Raw genomic sequence first — 22182 nt, 5'->3', positions numbered from 1 at the left:
ACAATTACCAAATATTAAAAATGAAAAGCTAAATGGAGAGTTCAGTGGAGGTAAAATGTTTTTTTTTTCCCTCATGGGCAGGCACCTGGAACAGAACCCAGGTCTCCGGCATGGCAGGCAAGAACTCTACCTGCTGAGCCACCATGGCCTGGGGTAAAATTTTTTAAATGCCAATGAAGCCCATTTATATTTAAATTAAGATTTTTCAAAATCTTTGAGAGTGCACTTTACTTAAATTTTGGCATTAGAAAATCATGTAAATTAGTAGTTGTAGCAAATGTCTGTATGCTTCTTTAAAACAGCGGTAGGGTATAGAGTCAGATAAATGGTGTAGTGTGTGTGTGTGTATGTTTTTCTGCATGGGCAGGCTCTGGGAATCGAACCCGGGTCTCTGGCATGGCAGCCAAGAATTCTGCCCTATATATATATTTTAATTAAGGGGCTGCTGACGTATTCCTGGATATTCTTCTTATTTTTGTAATTGAGTATTAGCATAGTTCAGAAAAATAATAATTAGACTTTCCTTAAAGAAATGTTGAAGATAAATTTCTCGTTTAGATATTTTGAAACTGTATGCACTGCTAAAAACATGTTCTTAAATTTAAACCATTATTGTGTATATGGACCCGTTGTAATTAGGATCTTTTGATAAGGCTACTTCAGTTTACATCTGACCTACTTCATTCAGGATGGGTCTTAATCCTATTATTGGAATACTTTATAAGAGAATGAAATTCAGACAGAGAAGGAAAAATCTGTGGAAGAAGCTGGCGTCAGCGAAAGCAGGAGGAAACAGGAGACACCAGCAGATGCTGTCATGTGCCCTGCCATGTGGTAGAGAAGCCAAGGATCACTGGCAGCTGGAATTTGGGAAAAATTATTGGCTTGATGATGCCTTGAATTGGACATTTTCTTAGCCTGGGAATTGTAAGAGAATAGACTCCCATTATTTAATCCAACCTGTTTCATGGTATTTACTTTGAGCAGCCTAGGAAACTAAAACAGGTAGGCAGAGTTTAACTTAAAAAACAATCAAGCCGACCAACCAGCAGTGTCTTCATATTTCCTTAACAGAGTAAGGATTCAACAAATAGTCAGTTCTTTAAAAGTTTGCTTTATATTTTTTCTAGTATAATTGTCATAAATTTAAATTAACTGCCCTTCTTTTCTTTGCATTGAAAAGGTGAGGTGAACATTTCTGTGATTAATTTTTGCGGTTGTTTGTAGATTTTTTTTTTTGAGTTCCTCTACTATGGTTTGTGCATAATTAAAAAAATTTTTCCTTCATGCATTCATTTTCTACTCATTGATTGAACTATTTTATTGAGCATCTACTAGGGACGATGTGCTCTGTTCAGTTTTGAGGATACATATGTACCTTAGAGCTTACTGTATGTTATAGAATACATATAATATATAGTGTTGCAATATAATGTGCTAAGTTTTATGGTAGGTGTCTCAGTTTTACAGGGCTGCTGTGTCAAAATACCACAAACTTGGTGTCTTCAAACAACAGAAATTTATTATCCCTTAGTTCTGGAGGCTGGAAGTGGGTGTTCGTAGGACCATGTTCCCTTGGAAACCCATAGAGGAAACTCCTTCCTTGTCTGTTCTAGCTTTTGGTGTTTGCAGACAGTCCCTGCTGTTCCTTGGTTTGGTGCTGCAGCACTTTGATCTCTGCTTCCATTGTCACATGGTAATTTTCTCTTACCTAATACTGTTCTTATAAGGACACCAGTCATATTAGATTAGGGCCCACGTCTCCCCAGTCTGACCTCATTTATCTTAAGTAATTCCATCTGTAGTGACCCTATTTCCAAATAATGTGACATAGCTTTTTTGGGGAGACAAACCCATAACAGTGGCTATGCAGGGGCTTTTTAGAGCTGAATTGTGTGAGAAGTCTTTCCAGAAGAAATTGTTAAAATGAGTTATGTTATGAAGAATACATAGGTATTGATTATTTATTAAAAGAGGAAAACATTCTTACAGGTGGAAAAATAGGCAGAAAGTGAGAGGAAAAATGAATAACATATTTAACACATTTTACTAAGTGTTAATGACTTAGTTGCCTGTATGCTATAGCAAATAACAATGAGAATTTATTGGCTCATGGTTTTCAGGCTAGGAGAAGTTCAAAATGAAGGCATAGTTAAGTCAATGTTTTCTCCCAGAAATGTGACATTCTATAGCTGGCTGCTGGTGATCCTTGGTCCTTGTCTGCTCTGTCACATGGCAGTGTAAATGGCAGCCCCTTCTGGCTTCTCCTTTCTCTTCTGGGTTCCATCGATGTTCAGCTTCTGGCTGCCCTCCCATTTTCTCTTTCTATGGCCTATCCTATATGTCTTTCAGTGATGGAATTAAGACTCATCCTGAGTCAGCTGAGCCATACCATAACTGAAATAACCCCATTAACAGGTCCTATCTGCAGTGGATTCCCACCACAGGAATGTATTAAGTTTAAGAACATGTTTTTTCTGGGGGTAAGTTCCTAGCCACCGTGGTTGTTGTATTAGTCAGGGTTCTCTAGAGAAGCAGAATCAACAGGAGATACATATAAATAGGAGATTTTATAAAAGTGTCTCATGCAACTGTGGGGATGCATGAGTCCAAATTCTATAGGGCAGGCTGCTAGGTGGCAATTCCAATGAAAGTCGTTGATGACCTCTCAGGGAGAGGCTGGCTGGCTGAAGAAAATATGCAAGTTCTCTCATCTCCTTTAAAAGTCTTCAACTGATTGGATTAAATCTAGTGTGGTCAGCCACAGATGCAGTCGCCTGACTGATGATTTAATAAACTAGCCTTCTGGTTTATTAAGTAGCCATGAAATGTCCTTGCAGTAATGGACATTAATTGAGCTTGCTTGACCAGACAACTGGGCACCATCGTCTGGCCAAGTTGACTCATGAACCCAACCATCACAGTTGATAATATTTTTAGATTCTGATGTTAGAGAATGAGGGAACTAATATTATACCCTGTTCTTCCCCTTTTGAGTTCTGAACCAATTAAGAGAGTTGCATCAAGTAAATCAAAACACTTCATAACATGGACTTCCTAAGATTGACCTCAAGAAGTAGACAGACTTACCCATCCAGTTACAATGGCCGTGGTCAGACATAGGTTTCCCTCAAGAGCAGAACATATCACCAACAATTTTAATTGTGTATTAGAGCAGAGCAGAATATGTGCTTCCTAGAGGTAGCAGAATCCCAAAGCAGAACTGGATTGGGAGAGGAGTATTATTTATACAAGCATGCTTAGGTCATTCTCTAAATCTCCTAAGTCCATTCTTTGGCACTGGGGAGAAGTAATTGATGAGGGAGGGAGAGGCTAGCCATGTTGAACTTTTGTTTGTGTTCTATATGGAAATGGGATGTCCGGTGAAAGGAGCTTCTCTCTTATGGCTGGTATTAATGTCTTAGAGAGAGAAACAAAAATTTAATTTAGTTTTTTTAAACAATTATGCTATAAATTGTAATTATAATTCTGTATGTTTTATATATATTTTAATTCGTTTTTTGGTAGGGATGTTGTAGGTTAACAGAAATATGCATAAAATATATGAATTGCAGAGTTCATATCTATCACTCTATTATTAACACCTTGCGTTTGGTGTGGTACAATATTTTATAATTCATGAAAGGACATTTTTATAAATGTACTGTAACTATAGTCCATTGTTTTAAATCACATTCATTGTTTTATATAATCCTATGTTTTTTCTTTTAATTTTTATTTTAGTAGCATATACTACTGCTGTTTCCCCCCTTAATCACAATCACTTATATAATTCGATGCTGTTAATTACATTCACAATGTTGTGCTACCATCACCATCATTCATAACTAAAACTTCACAGTCAACCCAAATGGAAATTTTGTGAAATTTAAGCATTGACTACCTGTTCCTACTCCTCATCCAGCCCATGGTAATCTATATTCTAGATTCTGACCCTATGAGATTGCTTATTCTAATTTCATATCAGTGAGATCATGCACTATTTGTCTTTTTGTGGCTGGTTTATTTCACTTCAAGGTTCATCCATATTGTCTCATGAATCAGAACTTCGCTACTTTTTATGGCTGAAAGATATTCCATTGTATGCATATACCACATTTTGTTTTTCTATTCACTGGTTGATGGACACTTGGTTGCTTCTATCTTTTGGTAGTTGTGAATAATGCTGCTATGAACATTGAGGTTGAAATATCTGTTCAAGTCCCTGCTTTTAATTCTTTTGGAGATATAGATAGAAGTGTGATTGCTGGATGATATCTTAATTTTAACTTAACTTTTTGAGGAACTGCCAAACTGTCTTCCAAAGTGGCTGTACTGTTTTGACATTGCCACCAGCAATGACTGAGTGTTCCTATTTATCCACATCTCTTCAACACTTGTCATTTTCTGTTTTTTCAATAGCAGCCCTTTTAATGGATTTGAAATGGTATCTTGTGGTTTTCATTTGCAATTCTCTAATAGCTAATGATGTTTAGCATCTTTTCATATGCTCTGAGAAAAAAATGATGTTATTGCCTCAAAGTAAAATAAATTAAAAACCTATGAAAATAAGAAAAGATAGTATGTATGATATGCTTTAGAAAATCAGAAGATAGATACTTTATAATGAAAGTATAGAAATAATGGAGAGTTGGAACTTGGGGAAATGGACAGCGAGTTTTAATAGGAAACAGTGAAATCAAGGCATGAATGAGAGACCTAGGTATGATAAACATACATATGCAATTAATATTTGATTCATTCAGTGAAGAAAAATTATTGGCATAGAAAGTCTAAGACTAAAAGATATCATTATCAAATAAATTGTGCCTTTAATGTTTTCTTTAAACATTTCTCCAGTATTTTACAACCAGTGTGTTCTCTACATTTCTTTTTTTTTTGTTCTCTACATTAATTACCAGTAGTATTAAACTGAAATATTTTTTTCTTTTTACTTGTGAATATGCTAAAGAAAATTTTATGTTTTTTTTTTTTTTTAACCTGCTGTTTCAGTATGGCTTGGGAAGAGAATTTATTAGATGATTTACTAAACTTTGCTGTCACCCCCAAAGGACTACTACTTCTTCAAAGAACAGGTGCCATCAACGAATGTGTGACATTTATGTTCAGCCGATATGCAAAAAAATTACAGGTATGGGTTACAGTCTGCCACAGGCAAAGGGAATTTTTATTGCTGTAAAAGCCATTAACATCATTCTGTTTTCTGTGCATGAAGAAGTTATTAAGCCTCAGTTAAATAGCCATATAGAATTGTAATATTTAATTTGATATTTTTTCAGGAAAGCATTAGAGAATAGATGTTGGTATCTGTGACTGTTTTTACAGGTTGAAAAACAACCAGATGGAATGGAAAAATTCAGTTAATCTTCCAGATGTTTTATAAATACAGTATCAAACATCTGGAAGTACTGAAACGTTGTGTAACTCCTAGAGAAAAAAATCTATTGGGTATCTAAATGTTTGTATCAGTGAAGAGTCAGGCCTCACATTTTAAGAGAAAAGTATTTGTAGAGGAATTCTATAATTGCTATAAAGTAAAATATACAATATAATTTACCTCTATGCACATAATCAGGTATTTTTCTGTTTCATAATACAGTGATGCTCTCTGAGATCATTGAGGTAAAATTTTATATTATACCTCATATTATAATATAATACATACCTCAATGATCTCTGAGAGCATCACTGTATTATTGCTGTGATATATAATAATATTATATGATTATTAACTTACTGCTGCCACAGTAAATCCCCCCAGACTTCTGAGGCTTTCAGCATTTTAGGTATTCTGTGAAAATTGTATTTCTTTCCTTTCGTATTCTTTCTTGTCTCTGGCAGCTGTTGTTTCTTCAGGTTGCCTGTTCACAAATACCATTTTCACCCTCTCTCATACGCTCTTCAATTCTAATTTCCTGTTTTTGTTTACGTCTATAAAAAAGCAAATAATTCAACTTTTCAGAGTTGCTTTGCCTATGAAGAATGCATAGTTCCTGATTGAGAGCCCTGACCATTCTTTATAAATAAAATGAAGGAACATTAGTTCATGGGTTTATGACATTAGGTTTGTATGTGCAGATATATGTGTATATATTTTATATGTTTATTTTATGTTTTATCTAAATAGACCTCAGGTGTAGAGAATATAGAATATATATATGCCTCAGTTCATGGCATACTATCCTTAAACATCCTTACAAGGTACCTCTCTTGTTATATTTTAGTTTAGTTTAGTGGAGAATCATGCATAAAATACAGGATTCCCATACACCACCCCATGGATTTTTAAAAAATTTTTATTCTGTTACTGTATATACAATCTGACATGTCCCTATTTAATCACATTCAGATATATATTCAGTGCTGTTAATTGTGTTCACAATGTTGTGCTACCATCACCACTATCTATTACCTAAATGTTTCCATCATTCCAGATAGGAAGCCTGTACATTTTAAGCTTTACTTTCCCATTCGTTAATCTGTATTCTAGATTCTGACTATATGGGTTTGCTTATTCTAATTGTTTCAAAGCAGTGAAATCATACAGTATTTGTCCTCTTATGTGTGACTTATTTTACTCAACATGACATCTTCACGAATCATTCATGTTATTGCATGTATCAGGATTTCATACCATTTTATGACTGAATAATACTCCATTGTATGTATATGTCATGTTATTTATCCTTTCATTGGTTGATGGACACTTGGGTTGCTTCCATCTTTTGGCAGTTGTGAATATTGCTGCTGTTAATATCAGTGTGTACCATATCTGTTCGAGTTGCTGCTTCCAGTTCTTTTCGGTATATACCTAGTAGTGGGCTTGCTAGGTCAGATGGTAGTTCTGTACTCGACTTTCTGAGGAACTGCTAAGCTATTTTCCAAAGTGGCTGCACTATTTTACATTGCCAACAGCAATGAATGAGTCTTCTATTTCTCTGCATCCTCTCCAACACTTGTTATTTTCCATGTTTTAAATAGCAGCCCTTCTGATGGGTGTGAAGTGGTATCTCACTGTGATTTTGATTTGCACTTCCTTGATGGTTAATGTTTGTCTTCTTTTCATGTGCTTTCTGACTATTTGTATATCTTCTTTGGAGAGATGTCTGTTCAAGTTTTTGCCCATTTTTTAATTGGGTTGTTTGGTTTTTTTTGTTGTGAAGTTGAAAGATTCCTTTATATATCCTAGTTATTAAATCTTTGTCAGATGTGTGATTTCCTAATATTTCCTTCATTGTGTAAGTTGTCATTTTATTTTCAATGATGAAGTCCTTCAAGCCACAAAAGCTTTTGATTTTAAAGAGGTCCATTTACCTACTCTTTTTGGTTGTTGCTTATGCTTTGGATGTAAAGTCTAAGAAACCATTGCCTAACACAAGGTCCTGACTGTGTTTTCTAGGGTTTCTTCTAGGAGTATAATAGTTCTATCTCTTATATTAAGGTCTTTGATCCATTTTGATTTGGTTTTTGTATGTGGTGTAAGAAGGGGTCCTCATCCTTTTCTTTTTGCAAATGGAGTTTTAGTTTTCCAAGCAACATTTGTTAAGAGACTAGTCTTTTCCCAATTTTGTGGTCTTTGCCATCTTGTCAAAAATAAGTTGGCCGTAAATATGTGGGATGATTTCTGAGCTCTCAGTTCAATTCCATTGGCCTGAATATCTGTCCTTGTGCCAGTACCGTGCTGTTTTCATTACTGTGGCATTGGAGTAAATTTTAAGGTTGGGAAGTGTGAGTTCTCCAACTTCATTCTTCTTTTTCAAGATGGCTTTAGCCCCTTCCTTATAAATTTGATGATTGGCTTCTCCATTTGTACAAAAAAGATTGTTGGAATTTTTATTGGGATAGCTTTGAACCTATAAATTGCTTAGGGTAGTACTGACATCTTAATGATGTTTAATATTCCAATCCACGAACAAGGAATGTCCCTCCATTTATTTAGCTCTTCTTTGATTCCTTTTAGCAATGTTTTATAGTTTATACAAGTCCTTTACATCCTTGGTTAGATTTATTCCTAGATATTTTATTCTTTTAGTTGCTATTGTGAATGGCAATTTTTTTTTTATTTCTTCTTCTGATTGTTCATTGCTTGTGTTATAGAAACACTACTGATTTTTGAGTGTTGATCCTGTACCCCACCACTTTACTGAATTCATTTATTAGTTCTAGGGGCTCTTTGTGAATTTGCCAGGAGTTTCTATATGCAAATTGGGAAAGCTTTACGTCTTCATTTCCAAATACATTTGATAATTATGTTTTTTCTGTTTCTGCAGAGTAATCTGTTGGAATTTTGATTGGTATTGCCTAGGATTTGTAAATCAATTTGGAATAAATTTAACCAACGATGTAAAGGACCTATACACAGAAAACTGCAAAATATTGCTAAAAGAAACCAAGGTAGATATAAATAGATGGAAGGACATACTGTGTTTGTGGATTGGGAGACTACCAATAGTAGAATAGGTAGAATGTTAAGTTCTACCCAAATTGATGTTTTTTTACCCATTCTGCCAATCTATATGTCTTTTAATTGGTAGGGTTTAATCCTTTAACAGTCAAATGCTATTACTGTAAAGACAGTACTTTGTTCAACATTCTATCTTTTTTCTCTTCTTACCGTTTTAGTTACCCTTACTGATATTTTTCATCTATGCTCTCTTCCAAACCTCTCTCTCCTGTCTTTTCCTATCAGCCTGTGGCACCTACTTTAGTATTTCCTGTAGGGCAGGTCTCTTATTAAGGAACTCCTTCAGATTCTGTTTATCTGTTAATATTTTATCTCTAGCTACTTTTACCTATAGAGCTGATTCTGTGATGATGGTCAACTCAGAGAAGATCTACCCCAGTCAGTTTTTCCCAGAAAAGACAGGTCTAGGACTCATAAAGGGGTGTAGATTAGTACCAAGTTTCCTTAGGAAGGAGACCCAGAAAGACACTAATCTTTTCTACTAAGTCTTCTAATGCTGTGTTTTTCCTGTCCTATGTAGCAGACAGTGCCCATCAGCCCACTAGTACGCAGATTCCTAAGGGGTTTCTGTACCTTTAATTCTCAGCAGACTCCACCCCTGTCAGGGGCGTGTTAAGACAAAGGCTGCCAGCTTCTTTTTGTTTGAAATTGTTGCTGATATCCCAACCCTTGGGATCTGAATTTTCTAAATAACAGCCATCACCTGAACTGGGTGGGCCTCACCTCCTTTTCTTGAGTTAAAAGCCACCCTTCATCACCTTGTTCCCTAGTGGCCCCAAAGATTATAGTCTCTTAAGTAGCCCCACTTTTGCCCCTGCTGATACACAATGGAGATAAAGGCTGCCAGCTGCTTTTTGGGGGTCAAAACTATTGCTGGTATACCAGCCCCTGGGACCCAAATTCTTTAGATGACAGCCACCACTTGCACTGAGCCCTGCCTGTCACCCTTTCCTTAGTGGAGAGTTTTCCTTTAGTGACCTGTTGTGCTGCCTGAGAGGTTACTGTACCTCTCAGTCAACCCTATGTCCATCCTTGTCTGGGACAGGACTGAAATGGAGACTGCCAGCTACTTTCATTAAAGAACTGCTTCTTTAATGAACTGCTTAAAAAGTGTTCCTGTTCTCACAGCTGGAGTCCAGCTCGAGTTCACCAATCAAGAGCTGAAGTCCGTGTCTGGCCCAGTTTCCACCTTTTCTTGGGTAGAGCCGGCCTTCAGCAAACTGTGCTCCTCTACCTAGAGAAGCGTCTGTGTTTCTCTGTCAGTCCTGTTTCCTCTGTTGCTTGGAGTGGGCTTGAAACAGAACCTGCTGAGTTCTTTCTTGGGTGAGTTGTACATGTATCTGTGCTCAGAGCTGGTATGCAGCAGTCTGAGTTTGCTAATCAAAAGCCAGAATTGGTGCTTGGCCGAATCCTCCTTCCCTGTTCCTGGGAGGGGAGAGAGGGTTTCTATTTCCAGCCAGGGGGTTACTCCTAAGTCAACTTACGGTGTCAGTGGGATGGACCCCAGCCCCCACAGTGTGGAAAGATCTGCTCACAGTAGTTTATCAGTCTCTTTCTTCCATTCCTTCCTGGCTGGTGTACAATTTGCTTCTGGCTTCCAGAAACCCCCGAACAGTTGTTTCTGGCAGTTCCTGGCTATTTGCAAGCTGCCCTGGAGGATGGACTGAACCCTAGAAGTCTACACACTGCCATTTTCACTTGATTTCTTCTTGTGATTCAGAGTACGTTGTTTAATTTCCACGTATCTGTGAGTTTTCCATTTCTCTCTGTTACTGATTTCTAGCTTCATTCCATTGGGGTTGGAGAATATACATTTTATGATTTCAATATTTTTTATTTTATTGAGACTTGTTTTTTTGACCCAAATGTATAGTCTATTCTGGAGAATGATCCTGTTCACTAAAGTAGAATGTCTGTTCTGTTTTTTGTTGAGTGCAGTGATTTATATATGTCTGTTAAGTCTAGTTGATTTAGTGTATCATTCAAAATCCTGTACTTCCTTGCTGATTTTCTGACTAGTTATTCTATCCATTATTGAGTGTTATAAAAAAGTCTTCTACAATTAGTTTAGAACCATCAGTTTCTCCCTTCAAATCTGTCAGTATTCACTTCATATGTTTTGCAGCTCTGCTACTAGATGCATATATATATATATCTTCTTGTTGAATTGTCCCCTTTGTCAGTATGTAATGACCATTTTTGTCCCTTGAAAGTGTTTTTGACTTAAAGCCTATTTTATTCAATATTAATATGGCCACTTCAGCTCTCTTTTGGTTATTGCTTGCATAGTGTATTTTTGTCCATACTTTCATTCTCAACCTACTTGTATTCCTGACCTTAAGGTGAGACACTTTGAGACAGTATATAGTTGGGTCATGGTTGTTTATCCAGTCTCTACCTTTGGCCTGAAAGTTTAGTCAATTTACATTTAAAGTCACTATTGATACTACAGGACTTTCTTTTGCCATTTAGCTATTTAGCCTTTGCAGGTCCTATACCTTTTTTTGTCCCTCACTTACATTAATGCCTACTTTTATATATTTTTTGCTCTTTTATGTTGTCCATATTGAGTGTCTTCTCACTTCTATCTGGATATAATTTTCATCTGTTTTCCTTGTTCTCCATGGCTTTAACAGTTAACCTTCTAAATATATAACAATTATTTTGATACCAGTTTGACTTCAATTTGATTTGATACCAACTTGACTTTAATAGCATGCACTTACAGTTTTTCTGTACCCTTCTGTCCCTGCACCAGTTTTTGTACTTGTTCCTACTTATACATTTGTGCATTCTATGTTACGAAAATAGGTTTATGATTGGTTTTTATGCATTTGCATTTTAGTACCTGTAGGAAGTAAGAGTGGAGTTATATACCAAACAGTACAATACATTAATACTGGCATTTATAACTACCCTTATGGTTACTTTTACAGCAAGTCTTTTATTTTTTTATATTACTCTGAACTACTGTCTAGTGTCATTTCCTTTCAGTCTGAAGAAGTCCCTGTAGCATTGCTTGGATGGCAGGTCTAGTGGCAATGCACTCTCTCAGCTTTTGTTTATCTGAGAATGTCTTAATGTGGCCCTCACTTTTAAAAAAACTGTCGTGCCAGATATAAAATTCTTGGCTGGCAGTTGTTATCTTTTCAACACTTGAAGTATTTCAGATCACTGCCTTCTTGTCTCCATAATTTCTTATGTAAAATCAGCATTCATTCTAATTGGGATTCTCTTGTTTGTAACATATTGCTTTTCTTTTGCAACTTTCAGAACTCCCTTCTAGTCTTGTGTATTTGTCAGTGTAATCAGTATATGATGAGGTGTACTTTTCTTCATGTTTGTCATGTTTGATATTATCTGAGCTTCTTGCATATGCATATTAATGTCTTTCGCTAAGTTTGGGAATTTCTCTGTCATTATTTTTTGAACTGTTCCTCTTTCTCCTTTCTTCTTTTGAGACTCCCTGTGCCAGTTTGAAAGGATGTATGTACCCTAGAAAAGCCATGTTTTAATCCTAATCCCGTTTTGTAAAGGCATCCATTTCTTCTAATCTCTATTCAGTACTGTATGTTTGAAATTGTAATTAGATCATCTCCCTGGACATGTGACTCAGTCAAGAGTGATTGTTACTGGTTTAGGTGGAGATGTGTTTCCACCCATTTGGGTGGGTCTTTATTAGTCTGTTGGAATCCCATAAAAGAGAGATTCAGAAACAGCAGAGAAGGACAACAGAGAATGCTACAGAACCATGAAGCAGAGGGTCCACTGGTCAGCGACTTTTGGAGATGAAGAAGGAAAACGCGTACCAGAGAGCTGGAGAGGAAGGTAGCAGATGATGCCATGTTTACCATGTGCCCTTCCAGCCAAGAGAGAAACCCTGACTGTGTTTGCCATGTGCTTTTCCACTTGAGAGAGAAACCCTGAACTTCATTGGCCTTCTTGAATCAAGGTATTATTCCCTGGATGCTTTAGATTAGACATTTCTAAACTTGCTTTCATTGGGACATTTCCATGGCCTAAAAACATTAACTTGCAACTTACTTAACTCCCCTTTTTAAAAGCTGTTCTGTTTCTGGTATATTGCATTCCGGCAGCTAGCAAACTAGAACACTCCCATAATATGAATTTTGGAGTGCTCGATTTCCCAGAGGCGTCTTAGGCCATTTTCACTTTTAGTATTTATTTTTCTTTCTGTCCCTCAGCCTGACTCATTTCAAGTGTTTTGTCTTCGAGGTCAGTCTGCTCTTGAAATCCTCCTGGGCATTTTTTATTTCATTTATTATGGTCTTAAATTTCAGTGGTTGGTTCCTTTTGAAAATTTCTATCTCTTTTCTAAGACTCTCATATTATTCAGCCATAGTTTTAATGATATACTTTAATTCTTTCTGTGTATTTTTCTTCATATCCTTGAGCATTTTTTTTTTTTGCATGCAGTATGGCTGGGTCACATTTCGTTATTTTTTACATGTGAATATCCCATTATTGCAACACCATTTGTTGACTTTTTGTTTTATTTTTTATTTGTTTTGCTTATTTGTTTATTTCTTGGAAAGTAAATGGACCAGGAATCGAACTCAGGTCTCCTACATGGCAGGTGAGAATTCTGTCACTGAGCTACCCTTGCACCCCCACCATTTAAAAAAAAAATGTTTTTATTGATAAAATAACATAGAAACAAAACATTCTTAACATACAAACATTCCATTCATGGTGTACAATCAGTGGCTCACAATATCATCTCATAGTTGTGTATTCATCACCATGATCGTGTTTTTTAGAACATTAGCATCACTCCAGAGAAAGAAATAAAAAGAGAAAGAAAAAACTCATACATACCATACACCATACTCCTCCCTCTCATTGACCACTAGTGTTTCCAGCTACCCAATTTATTTTACCCTTTGTTCCCACTATTATTTTTTTATCCATAATTTTTACTCATCTGTCCATACCCAGGATATAAGGAGCATCATACACAAGGTTTTCACAATCACATGGTCACATTGTAAACATTGTATCTTTATACAGTTGTCTTCAACAGTCTAGGCTACTGGAACACAACTCAACAGTTTCAGGTACGTCCCTTTAGCCACTGCAATGAGCCATAAACTAAAAAGGGATATCTATATAATGCATAAGAATAACCTCCAGGATAACCTCTCGACTCTGAAATCTCTCAGCCACTGAAACATTATTTTGTCTCATTTCTCTCTTCCTCCTTTTGGTCAGGAAGGCTCAATCTCTTGATGCCGGGTCCTGGTTTATCCCAGGCTCTCTGTCCCACGGTTCCAGGAAGACTTACACAACCCTGGAAGTCGTCTCACGTAGGAGGCTTGGCTGGCTTAGAGAGAGAGGCCACATCTGAGCAACAAAAGAGGGTCTCTGGGATGACTCTTAGACCTAATTTTAAGTGATCTTAGCCTGTCTTTTGCAGGAATAAGTTTTGTAAGGCTGAGTCCCAAGATCAAGGGCTCGGCCTGTTGATCTGGTTATCCTTACTGCTTGTGAGAATATCAGAAATTCTCTAAATGGGGAAGTTTAATATTTCTTCCTTTCTCTCCAGTCCCCCAGTGGGACTTTTCAAATACTTCTTTATTCACTGCCCAGATCACTCTGGGATTTATTGGAACATTACACTAACCTGGACAAACTAACAAAATCTCATACCCTATTCAATATTCCATGTACTGATCCCCACCATTTTTTTTTGTTATTTTTTATTTTTTTATTAATTAAAGAAAAAAAAATTAACACAACATTTAGAAATCATTCCATTCTACATATGCAATCAGTAATTCTTAACATCATCACATAGATGTATGATCATTTCTTAGAACAGATTTTTTTTAACTTTTTTTATTAATTAAAAAAATTAACAAACAAAACATTAAGAGATCATTCCATTCTACATATACAATCGGTAATTCTTAATATCATCATATAGTTGCATATTCATCATTTCTTAGAACATTTGCATCAATTTAGAAAAAGAAATAAAAAGACAACAGAAAAAGAAATAAAACGATAACAGAGAAAAAAAAGATTATACATACCATACCCCTTACCCCTCGCTTTCATTTACCACTAGCATTTCAAACTAAATTTATTTTAACATTTGTTCCCCCTATTATTTATTTTTATTCCATATGTTCTACTCTTCTGCTGATATAGTAGCTAAAAGGAGCATCAGACACAAGGTTTTCACATTCGCAGAGTCTCGTTGTGAAAGCTATATCATTGTTCAATCATCATCAAGAAACATGGCTACTGGAACACAGCTCTACATTTTCAGGCAGTTCCCTCCAGCCTCTCCACTACATCTTGAACAACAAGGTGATATCTACTTAATGCATAAGAATAACCTCCAGGATAACTTCTCAACTCTGTTTGGAATCTCTCAGCCATTGACACTTAGTCTCCTTTCACTCTTCCCCCTTTGGTCGAGAAGGTTCTCTCAATCCCTTGATGTTAATTCTCAGCTCATTCTAGGGTTTTTCTCAGTTCCTTGATGCTGAGTCTCAGCTCATTCCAGGATCTCTGTCCCACGTTGCCAGGAAGGTCCACACCCCTGGGAGTCATGTCCCACACAGAGAGGGGAAGGGTGGTGAGACTGCTCGTTGTATTGGCTGGAGAGAGAGGCCACATCTGAGCAACAAAAGAGGCTCTCTTGGTTGTGACTCTTAGGCCTAAATTTTAAGTAGACTTGACCTATCCTTTGTGGGGTTAAGTTTCATGTGAACAAACCCTAAGCCTGGGGGCTCAGCCTATAGCTTTGGTTGTCCACACTGCTTGTGAGAATATCAAGAATTCAACTTGGGGAAGTTGAATTTCTCCCCACTCTCACCATTCCCCGAAGGGGGCTTGCAAATACTTTTCCAGTCACTGATCAAATCACTCTGGGATTCATCGGGGCATCACTCTGAGCAAACCAACAAAATCTCATGTGCTACCTGAGATTCCAAGTACTTATGACATTCAATCAAACTATCTACATGAGTTATATTAGGAAATGCTCTAGTCAAAATATAAATTTTGTAACAAATAAACATTTTTTGCTTTAGTCTCACACATAAGGTGACATTTTAAAGTATTAATTATCATCTATTTTCAACACCCTGCAATAATGACATTCCGTTGTTCTTCCTCAGGCAAAAACATTTCTTAAATTTGTACATTGTACATTTCACTATTATTATACACTCTAGGCATTCCTAGGTTATACCATCTCGATCTTTACCATCTATCTTTCTTTCTGATTTCATTTATGTCCCCAGTCCTCCTCCCTCTATCATTCTCACATGCAGGTTCATTCAGTGTTTTAACATAATTACATTACTGTTAGGTAGTATTGTGCTGTCCATATCTGAGATTTTATATTCAGTCCTGTTGCACAATCTGTATCCTTTCAGCTCCAATCACCCAGTATCTCACCCTATTTCTATCTCCTGATGGTCTCTGTTAACAAGGAAATATTCTAAGTTTATTCACTAACGTCAGTTCATGTCAGTGTGACCATACAGTATTTGTCCTTTTGTTTCTGGCTAATCACACTCAGCATAATGTCCTTAAGGTCCGTTCATGTTGTTACATACTTCATAACTTTATTCTGTCTTATAGCTGCATAATATTCCATCTTATGTAAATGTCACAGTTTGTTTAGTCAGCTGTCTGTTGATGACAGTTTTGGCTGTTTCCATCACTTGGTAATTGTTAATAATGCTGCTATAAACATGTAAATGTCCATCTGTGTCCTTGGCCTCGTGACCTTTGAGTAGAGACAGCATATACATGGGTCCTGTTTTTTAAACCATTCTGCCAGACTATGTCTTTTGATTGGAGAGTTTAATCCATTAACATTCAGTGTTATTACTGTATGGGTAGTACTTTCTTCTACTATTTTGCCTTCTGGATTTTATATGTCATATCTAATTTTCCTTCCTTTTACCTTTACTCATAGTCTTCCTTTCTACACTCTTCTCCACACCTCTCTCTTCTGTCTTCGTATCTGTCTCTAGTGTTCCCTTTAGTATTTCTTGCAGAGCTGGTCTCCTGGTCACAAATTCTCTCAGTGATTTTTTGTCTGAAAATGTTTTCATTTCTCCCTCATTTTTGAAGGACAATTTTGCTGGATATAGAATTCTTGGTTGGCAGTTTTTCTCTTTTAATAATTTAAATATATTATCCCACTGTCTTCTCGCCTCCATGGTTTCTGCTGAGAGATCTGTGCATAGTCTTATTGGGCTTCCCTTGTATGTGATGGATTGCTTTTCTCTTGCTGCTTTCAAGATCCTCTCTTTCTCTTTGATCTCTGACATTCTGATTATTAAATGTCTTGGAGTATGTCTATTTGGATCTGTTCTCTTTGGGGTACGCTGTACTTCTTGGATCTGTAATTTTAAGTCTTTCATAAGAGTTGGGAAATTTTCAGTGATAATTTCCTCCATTAGTTTTTCTCCTCCTTTTCCATTCTCTTCTCCTTCTGGGACACCCACAACATGTATATTCATGCGCTTCATATTGTCTTTCAATTCCCTGAGTCCCTGCTCATATTTTTCCATTTTTTTTCCTATAGTTTCTGTTTCTTGTTGGATTTCAGATGTTCTGTCCTCCGGTTCATTAATCCTATGTTCTGCCTCTCGAAATCTACCATTGTAGGTTTCCATTGTTTTTTTCATCTCTTCTACTGTGTCTTTCATTCCCATAAGTTCTGTGATTTGTTTTTTCAGACTTTCAGTTTCTTCTTTCCTTGCCTTTTTTATATCCTCCCTCAATGCATTGATTTGGTTTTTGATGAGGTTTTCCATGTCTGTTCGTATATTCTGAATTAGTTGTTTCAGCTCCTGTATGTCATTTGAATTGTTGGTTTGTTCCTTTGACTGGGCCATATCTTCAATTTCCTTAGTGTGATTTGTTATTTTTTGCTGGCATCTAGGCATTTAATTACCTTAATTAGTTTATTCTGGAGATTGTTTTCACTTCTTTTATCTACGGTTTTCTTGCTGGATGAATTTGTTGTCTATCTGTTCTTTGACATTCTGTTCAGCTTTATCTGAACCTTTAGCTTAAGTTTTGTTTAACAGAGGAGAATTTTTCAGTTCTTGTTTTTTTGTTTTTTGCCCTGCTTGTGTGGTACCTTTCCCCCCCACACACTTAGGAGGGTCTGCTTAGATATTATAGACCCCAGCCAGATTTTCCCAGACCAAACTGCCCTCCTATCAGGAGGAGTCACCTGCGTCGGTTTTCCCTGAGCATGAGACCCAGTAGGTTGAAAGACTTTCCTGTGAAGTCTCTGGACTCTGTTTTTCTTATCCTGCCCAGTATGTGGTGCTTGTCTGACTGCAGGTCCCACCAGCATAAGATGATGCGGTACCTTTAACTTTGGCAGACTCACCCTGCTGGGGGCGTGGTGGAGACAGAGGAGAGGTTGTAGGCTGGTTTTAATGGCTTCAAATTACCAAGCCCTGGTGTCTGAATTCCTTGATGGAGGGAGTCCACCTGGGTGGGCCTTCACCTCTCCCTTGGGGAAGGCACAGGCTCCAGATAAGCCCCCAAAAGAGCTCACTTCTGCCTATGCCTGGGGCAGTTGCAGCCTGAAAAGTCCTGCCGCTGTATCCAGAGGCAGTCAAGCCTTTGTAGATACACAGCCACAAAAACCTGTTTCCTTCTTTTTTTTCCCCCTTTTTCTGTCAGTCCTGCCCCCTTGGTGCCGGGGTAAAAATGAGCAACCTCTGCTTTGATCGGGTTCACCTAAGCTGGGGGCCTATTTTTAAGTAGTCAGAATTTGTTAATTAGTTCCACAATTGGCGTTTGATTGTGCCCAGTCACTGCTGCTGGTAAAGTCCTTTCCTTTCCCCTCTGGGAAGTGGCCTGTGGGGGAGGGGCGCTGGCCGCCGCAGCTTTGGGAACTTACGGTTTTGGGGGGTGCTCGCAGCCGGTCCAGCTGGTCCAGACTGGGGTACGCTGTGTGTCTGGTCACTGACGTGGCCCCAGGAGCTGTTCTGTACTGTTTCTGGTTATTTAGCAGTTGTTCTGGAGGACGAACTAAAACGCGCACGTTGTTAAGCCACCATCTTGACCCGGAACCCCCCCATTTTTAAGATTATTTTTTTAAAGGTGTTGTTAAGTATGTTCATATCTCGTCTTCCTCATTAGTGTTTTCTGGGTTTTTTATCCTCTTCCTGTTTCTTTGTCTTGTCCTTTTTTGTTGTATACTGTTCATTTGAATTTTTTAAATTATTTACTCTGGGATTTACTCTATGTGACATCTACTTCTTGATTTTTTTACCAGCTGGTGATAAAACAGAGTTTCTTGAGCTTCAGTCCTCTCGTTAGAAATATCTGCCCAAGGCAAATGCCATACCCAGCATTTTCTCTGTCTCTCTGGGCCTCTGTCTTGTCTTGGGCTTTTGCTTGTTAGTTGTTTTGGTATTCCCCTGTTTACAGGGGTTTGGTTGTCCTCTCTTTCTCCCATGAGACAGACTTCCTTCTACTGGGCATTTGGAGTCCGTATGTGTTTGTCCCAGACTGTCTGCTTCTATAGTTTTGTACATTTCTTTTGTTGTCTCAGGCTGCTTTTGCCTGGAAGAAGATTATGGGGGAGGATTATCCCTCAGACGACTTTGCTAAATCAGGGTTTCCCAGCCGAAACAGAGCCAGGAATCCATGAAGGGCCCAGCTCCAAACTGGCCTGGGAATGGAATTAGCAAAGGGCACCAAGGTTTCTCTGATAGCTCCTCAAAGCTGAACTTTCCTGACCTCCTCACTAAATTCAGCCCTTCAGCTAACTGTCCCCACAACCTTGAGGAAGTGCAGCATCTTTAAGTCTCTGCTGTCAATTCCTGAGTCCGTGGAGGGTTGAATCAACACATGCTGCTTCCTTTGTCCATATAGGTTGAAACAGTATCTGCCCTCAGAGCTAGGACCCAGCTATCTGAATTCTCTAATCAAAAGCCATAGAATAAGTGATTGGCCATGCCCACGCCTGTTCTCGGTGAAAAGGATTTCTCTATCCCTTTCTGTGACTAGCAGTTAGCCAGAGATTGGACCCCACAGCAGCTTGCCTTGAGGGTTGAGATTGGGCTTCAGTAGCCACCACATGGAGAGAGCAACAATTTTTCTTTTATCATGATTTATCAGCCTTTTCCTTTCACATTTTCCTGGGCACTGTACAGTGTTCTTCTGGTTTCCAGAGTTTCAAAATAGTTTTTTTTCCCTACAGTTCCTGCTTCTTTAATAGTTGTTTTGGTGGAAGGACCAAGTCTTGGAGCTCCCCACTCTACCATCTTCCCAGAAGTTCTGTACTTATTTTTTTGTTCTCCTGCCATTACTAATTCCCAGGTCCATTTCATCTTGCACATTTCTCCCCTCTGCAGGCAACTACACTAACATGTTTGATGTGTGTAATACCCTTGGAGATGTATTCTTCCTGTAGAATGTATACAATTTTTCTGTCTTTTAAAATTTACATTAATGAAATGGTTATTGTATTGTTTTAATTTGTATTACTGTGCTGGAAAAATGGAAACTTTTCTTGTATTCTAATTAAGAAGTTGTTTCCTTGTTTGTTTTTACATATTTGAAAACACTGAAGCATCTCAAAGATATTTTCTTTTTTCATGCAGATGCTTGAGACCATATAGACACAACTTTTACTATTGAGATGATATAACCAAGATTAAATAACATTGTTTTCACACTGATAATTTTAAAACAATCTAGCAAGACTTCCTTTGTATTACCCTGATGGTTAAAATATCAGTAACTTATAACCCTAGAGTTTGGTATTTACCATCTTAGTTATCATCATATTATTGTGAAACTTTAATGATGCTCTGTGCTACTCAGGACATTTTAAAAAAAATTTAGAATCTCAGTAATCTTGTAAGAAAGCCAGTAAGCTAGGCTATTTCCTTAATTTTGCGGAAGAGAATGTAGAGAGCTAGTTTGATCAGATGATCTATTTATGCTCACGTAGTTATTGAAACCAGTAAGACTAGAACCTAAGTCTGACAGTGTCCATGAAGATGGCTTTGTTTGATAAAGCATCTCTAATTTCTCTCAAGTTTTCTACCTCTTCCTTTTCAGTACTTAGTGAGAATTAGGGAAGGTCTGTGGTCACTAACATCTATATCAGCAAGGTTATTTGGGATGATTGATGCTTATGGTGTTTTTTAGTTGTTGTGGAGGGAGTAGCAAAAGGATAGATATTTATCTCTGTGTGTTTTTTTTTTTTTTTTTTTGCCTGGGCAGGCATCGGGAATCAAACCCGAGTGGGTCTCTGGCATGGTGGGCGAGAACTCTGCCACTGAGCCACCATTGCATTGCCTTATCTCTCTATGTGTTTCTCTGTCATCTCACTGCAGAACTAATGGATTGTAGATTAAGGAAAATAGGGAATATGAAGAATAAAAATGGAAAAGGAAGCCAAATTTGTGAGCAGTGGAAAATTGGAGTAATAAAACTATTCCCATAGTCTTTAATTACTCTTTTTTTGCCCTTAAAGCTGAGAGTTTACAGTTTATATTTTAAAAATTTGAGATCAATTCCTGTCTGTTTAGTGGAAAAAAGTATGTAAATTCTGAATAGTTAGCTCTGTCTAGAACTCAGATATTTTATAAAGACTTTATATTAGCCAAAATCTGAGGAGGAGAAACATTTCATAATAGTTTTTTATTTTCTTATTCTGATTTATACTAAGATATAGTCTCTTCTGTACTCTACCAGAATATATATTTATAATATATTTATAATAAGCAATATATATATTGCAGATATAAGCAGAATATATATTTATAATAAGCAATATTATATTTATAATATATTTATAATAAGCAATATATATAATGCTTTCTTAGTAGAGTAACAATTTTTTTCAGATTCTGTACAATGCCTTTATAGAATTAGAAACCTGTTGTTAAAAGTGAGGATTAAATCTTTTTATATATATTTTTTGTGTCTATATAAAATTCCCTCCTCTTAGGAACACAAATGATATTGCCTTTAAGAATAATAGTCATTTTTAAGATGATACTATTTTCTCTTTAAAATTGTTTATTTGAAAGCCTAATTTAAAAATCGGCATTCAATACAGATTTTTAAATGAAGAAATATATGGCACTAACCTATAAAGTAAAACAATAACATAATAGAAGGAATTCTGCACTTTATCTGACTCTCTTATTTTTTGAAGGGGTACATGGACATCAAACCCCAGGTCTCCTGCATGGCAGGCGAGCATTTTACTACTGAGCCACCTATGTACCCAAGTCTCTTATTTTAGATATAAATGAACTTAAGCCTGGAAAAATAAGTGAGGTCAAGTTTTCGTTTTAGAGCTTAGTTTTAGGGCTGGAACAAGAACCAGATCTAAAATGAGATTGCCAAAACTATTACAATTGTATGAACTCATTGATTGTCATGGTTTCTGGGTTTGTTTTAGCTGCCTTTGTAATTAGCTCTACTTGAAGTAATGTCTAGTATTTCAGTCTTAAAAACCAGTAATGTTAGTGCAACATATAAATAAAATATTAACATGCCATGTTTTCTTGCTTTTCATTGGTGCTTCTTATTTATATTGTTAGATCTGCAGGAATAAAAAGTTTGGTTATGGAGTCATGGTTACACAATTGGCTTCAACAGCAGCAGGTGCAATAGCATTACAAAATTCAGGTAATTTTTTTCTTTTAGTTAGAAAT

The 22182-nt window shown here is 37.0% G+C and overlaps 1 protein-coding gene across 5 annotated transcripts in view; it reads left to right on the top strand.

The window, feature by feature from the left end:
• TBC1D32 (TBC1 domain family member 32) overlaps positions 1-22182 on the top strand; it is a 325899-nt gene that overhangs the window by 103976 nt on the left and 199741 nt on the right. For all 5 annotated transcript variants that reach the window (XM_077162779.1, XM_077162778.1, XM_077162776.1 and 2 more), the window contains 2 exons: positions 5014-5152; positions 22069-22156. In XM_077162779.1, the coding sequence (XP_077018894.1) occupies positions 5014-5152; positions 22069-22156 (227 nt within the window). The remainder of the gene's footprint in view (positions 1-5013; positions 5153-22068; positions 22157-22182) is intronic.

The sequence above is a fragment of the Tamandua tetradactyla genome, chromosome 5, assembly GCF_023851605.1.
Source record: "Tamandua tetradactyla isolate mTamTet1 chromosome 5, mTamTet1.pri, whole genome shotgun sequence".
NCBI classification, from domain to species: Eukaryota; Metazoa; Chordata; class Mammalia; order Pilosa; family Myrmecophagidae; genus Tamandua; species Tamandua tetradactyla.
Note: the sequence above shows the minus strand (reverse complement) of the source record. Positions and strands in the feature narration are given on the sequence as shown.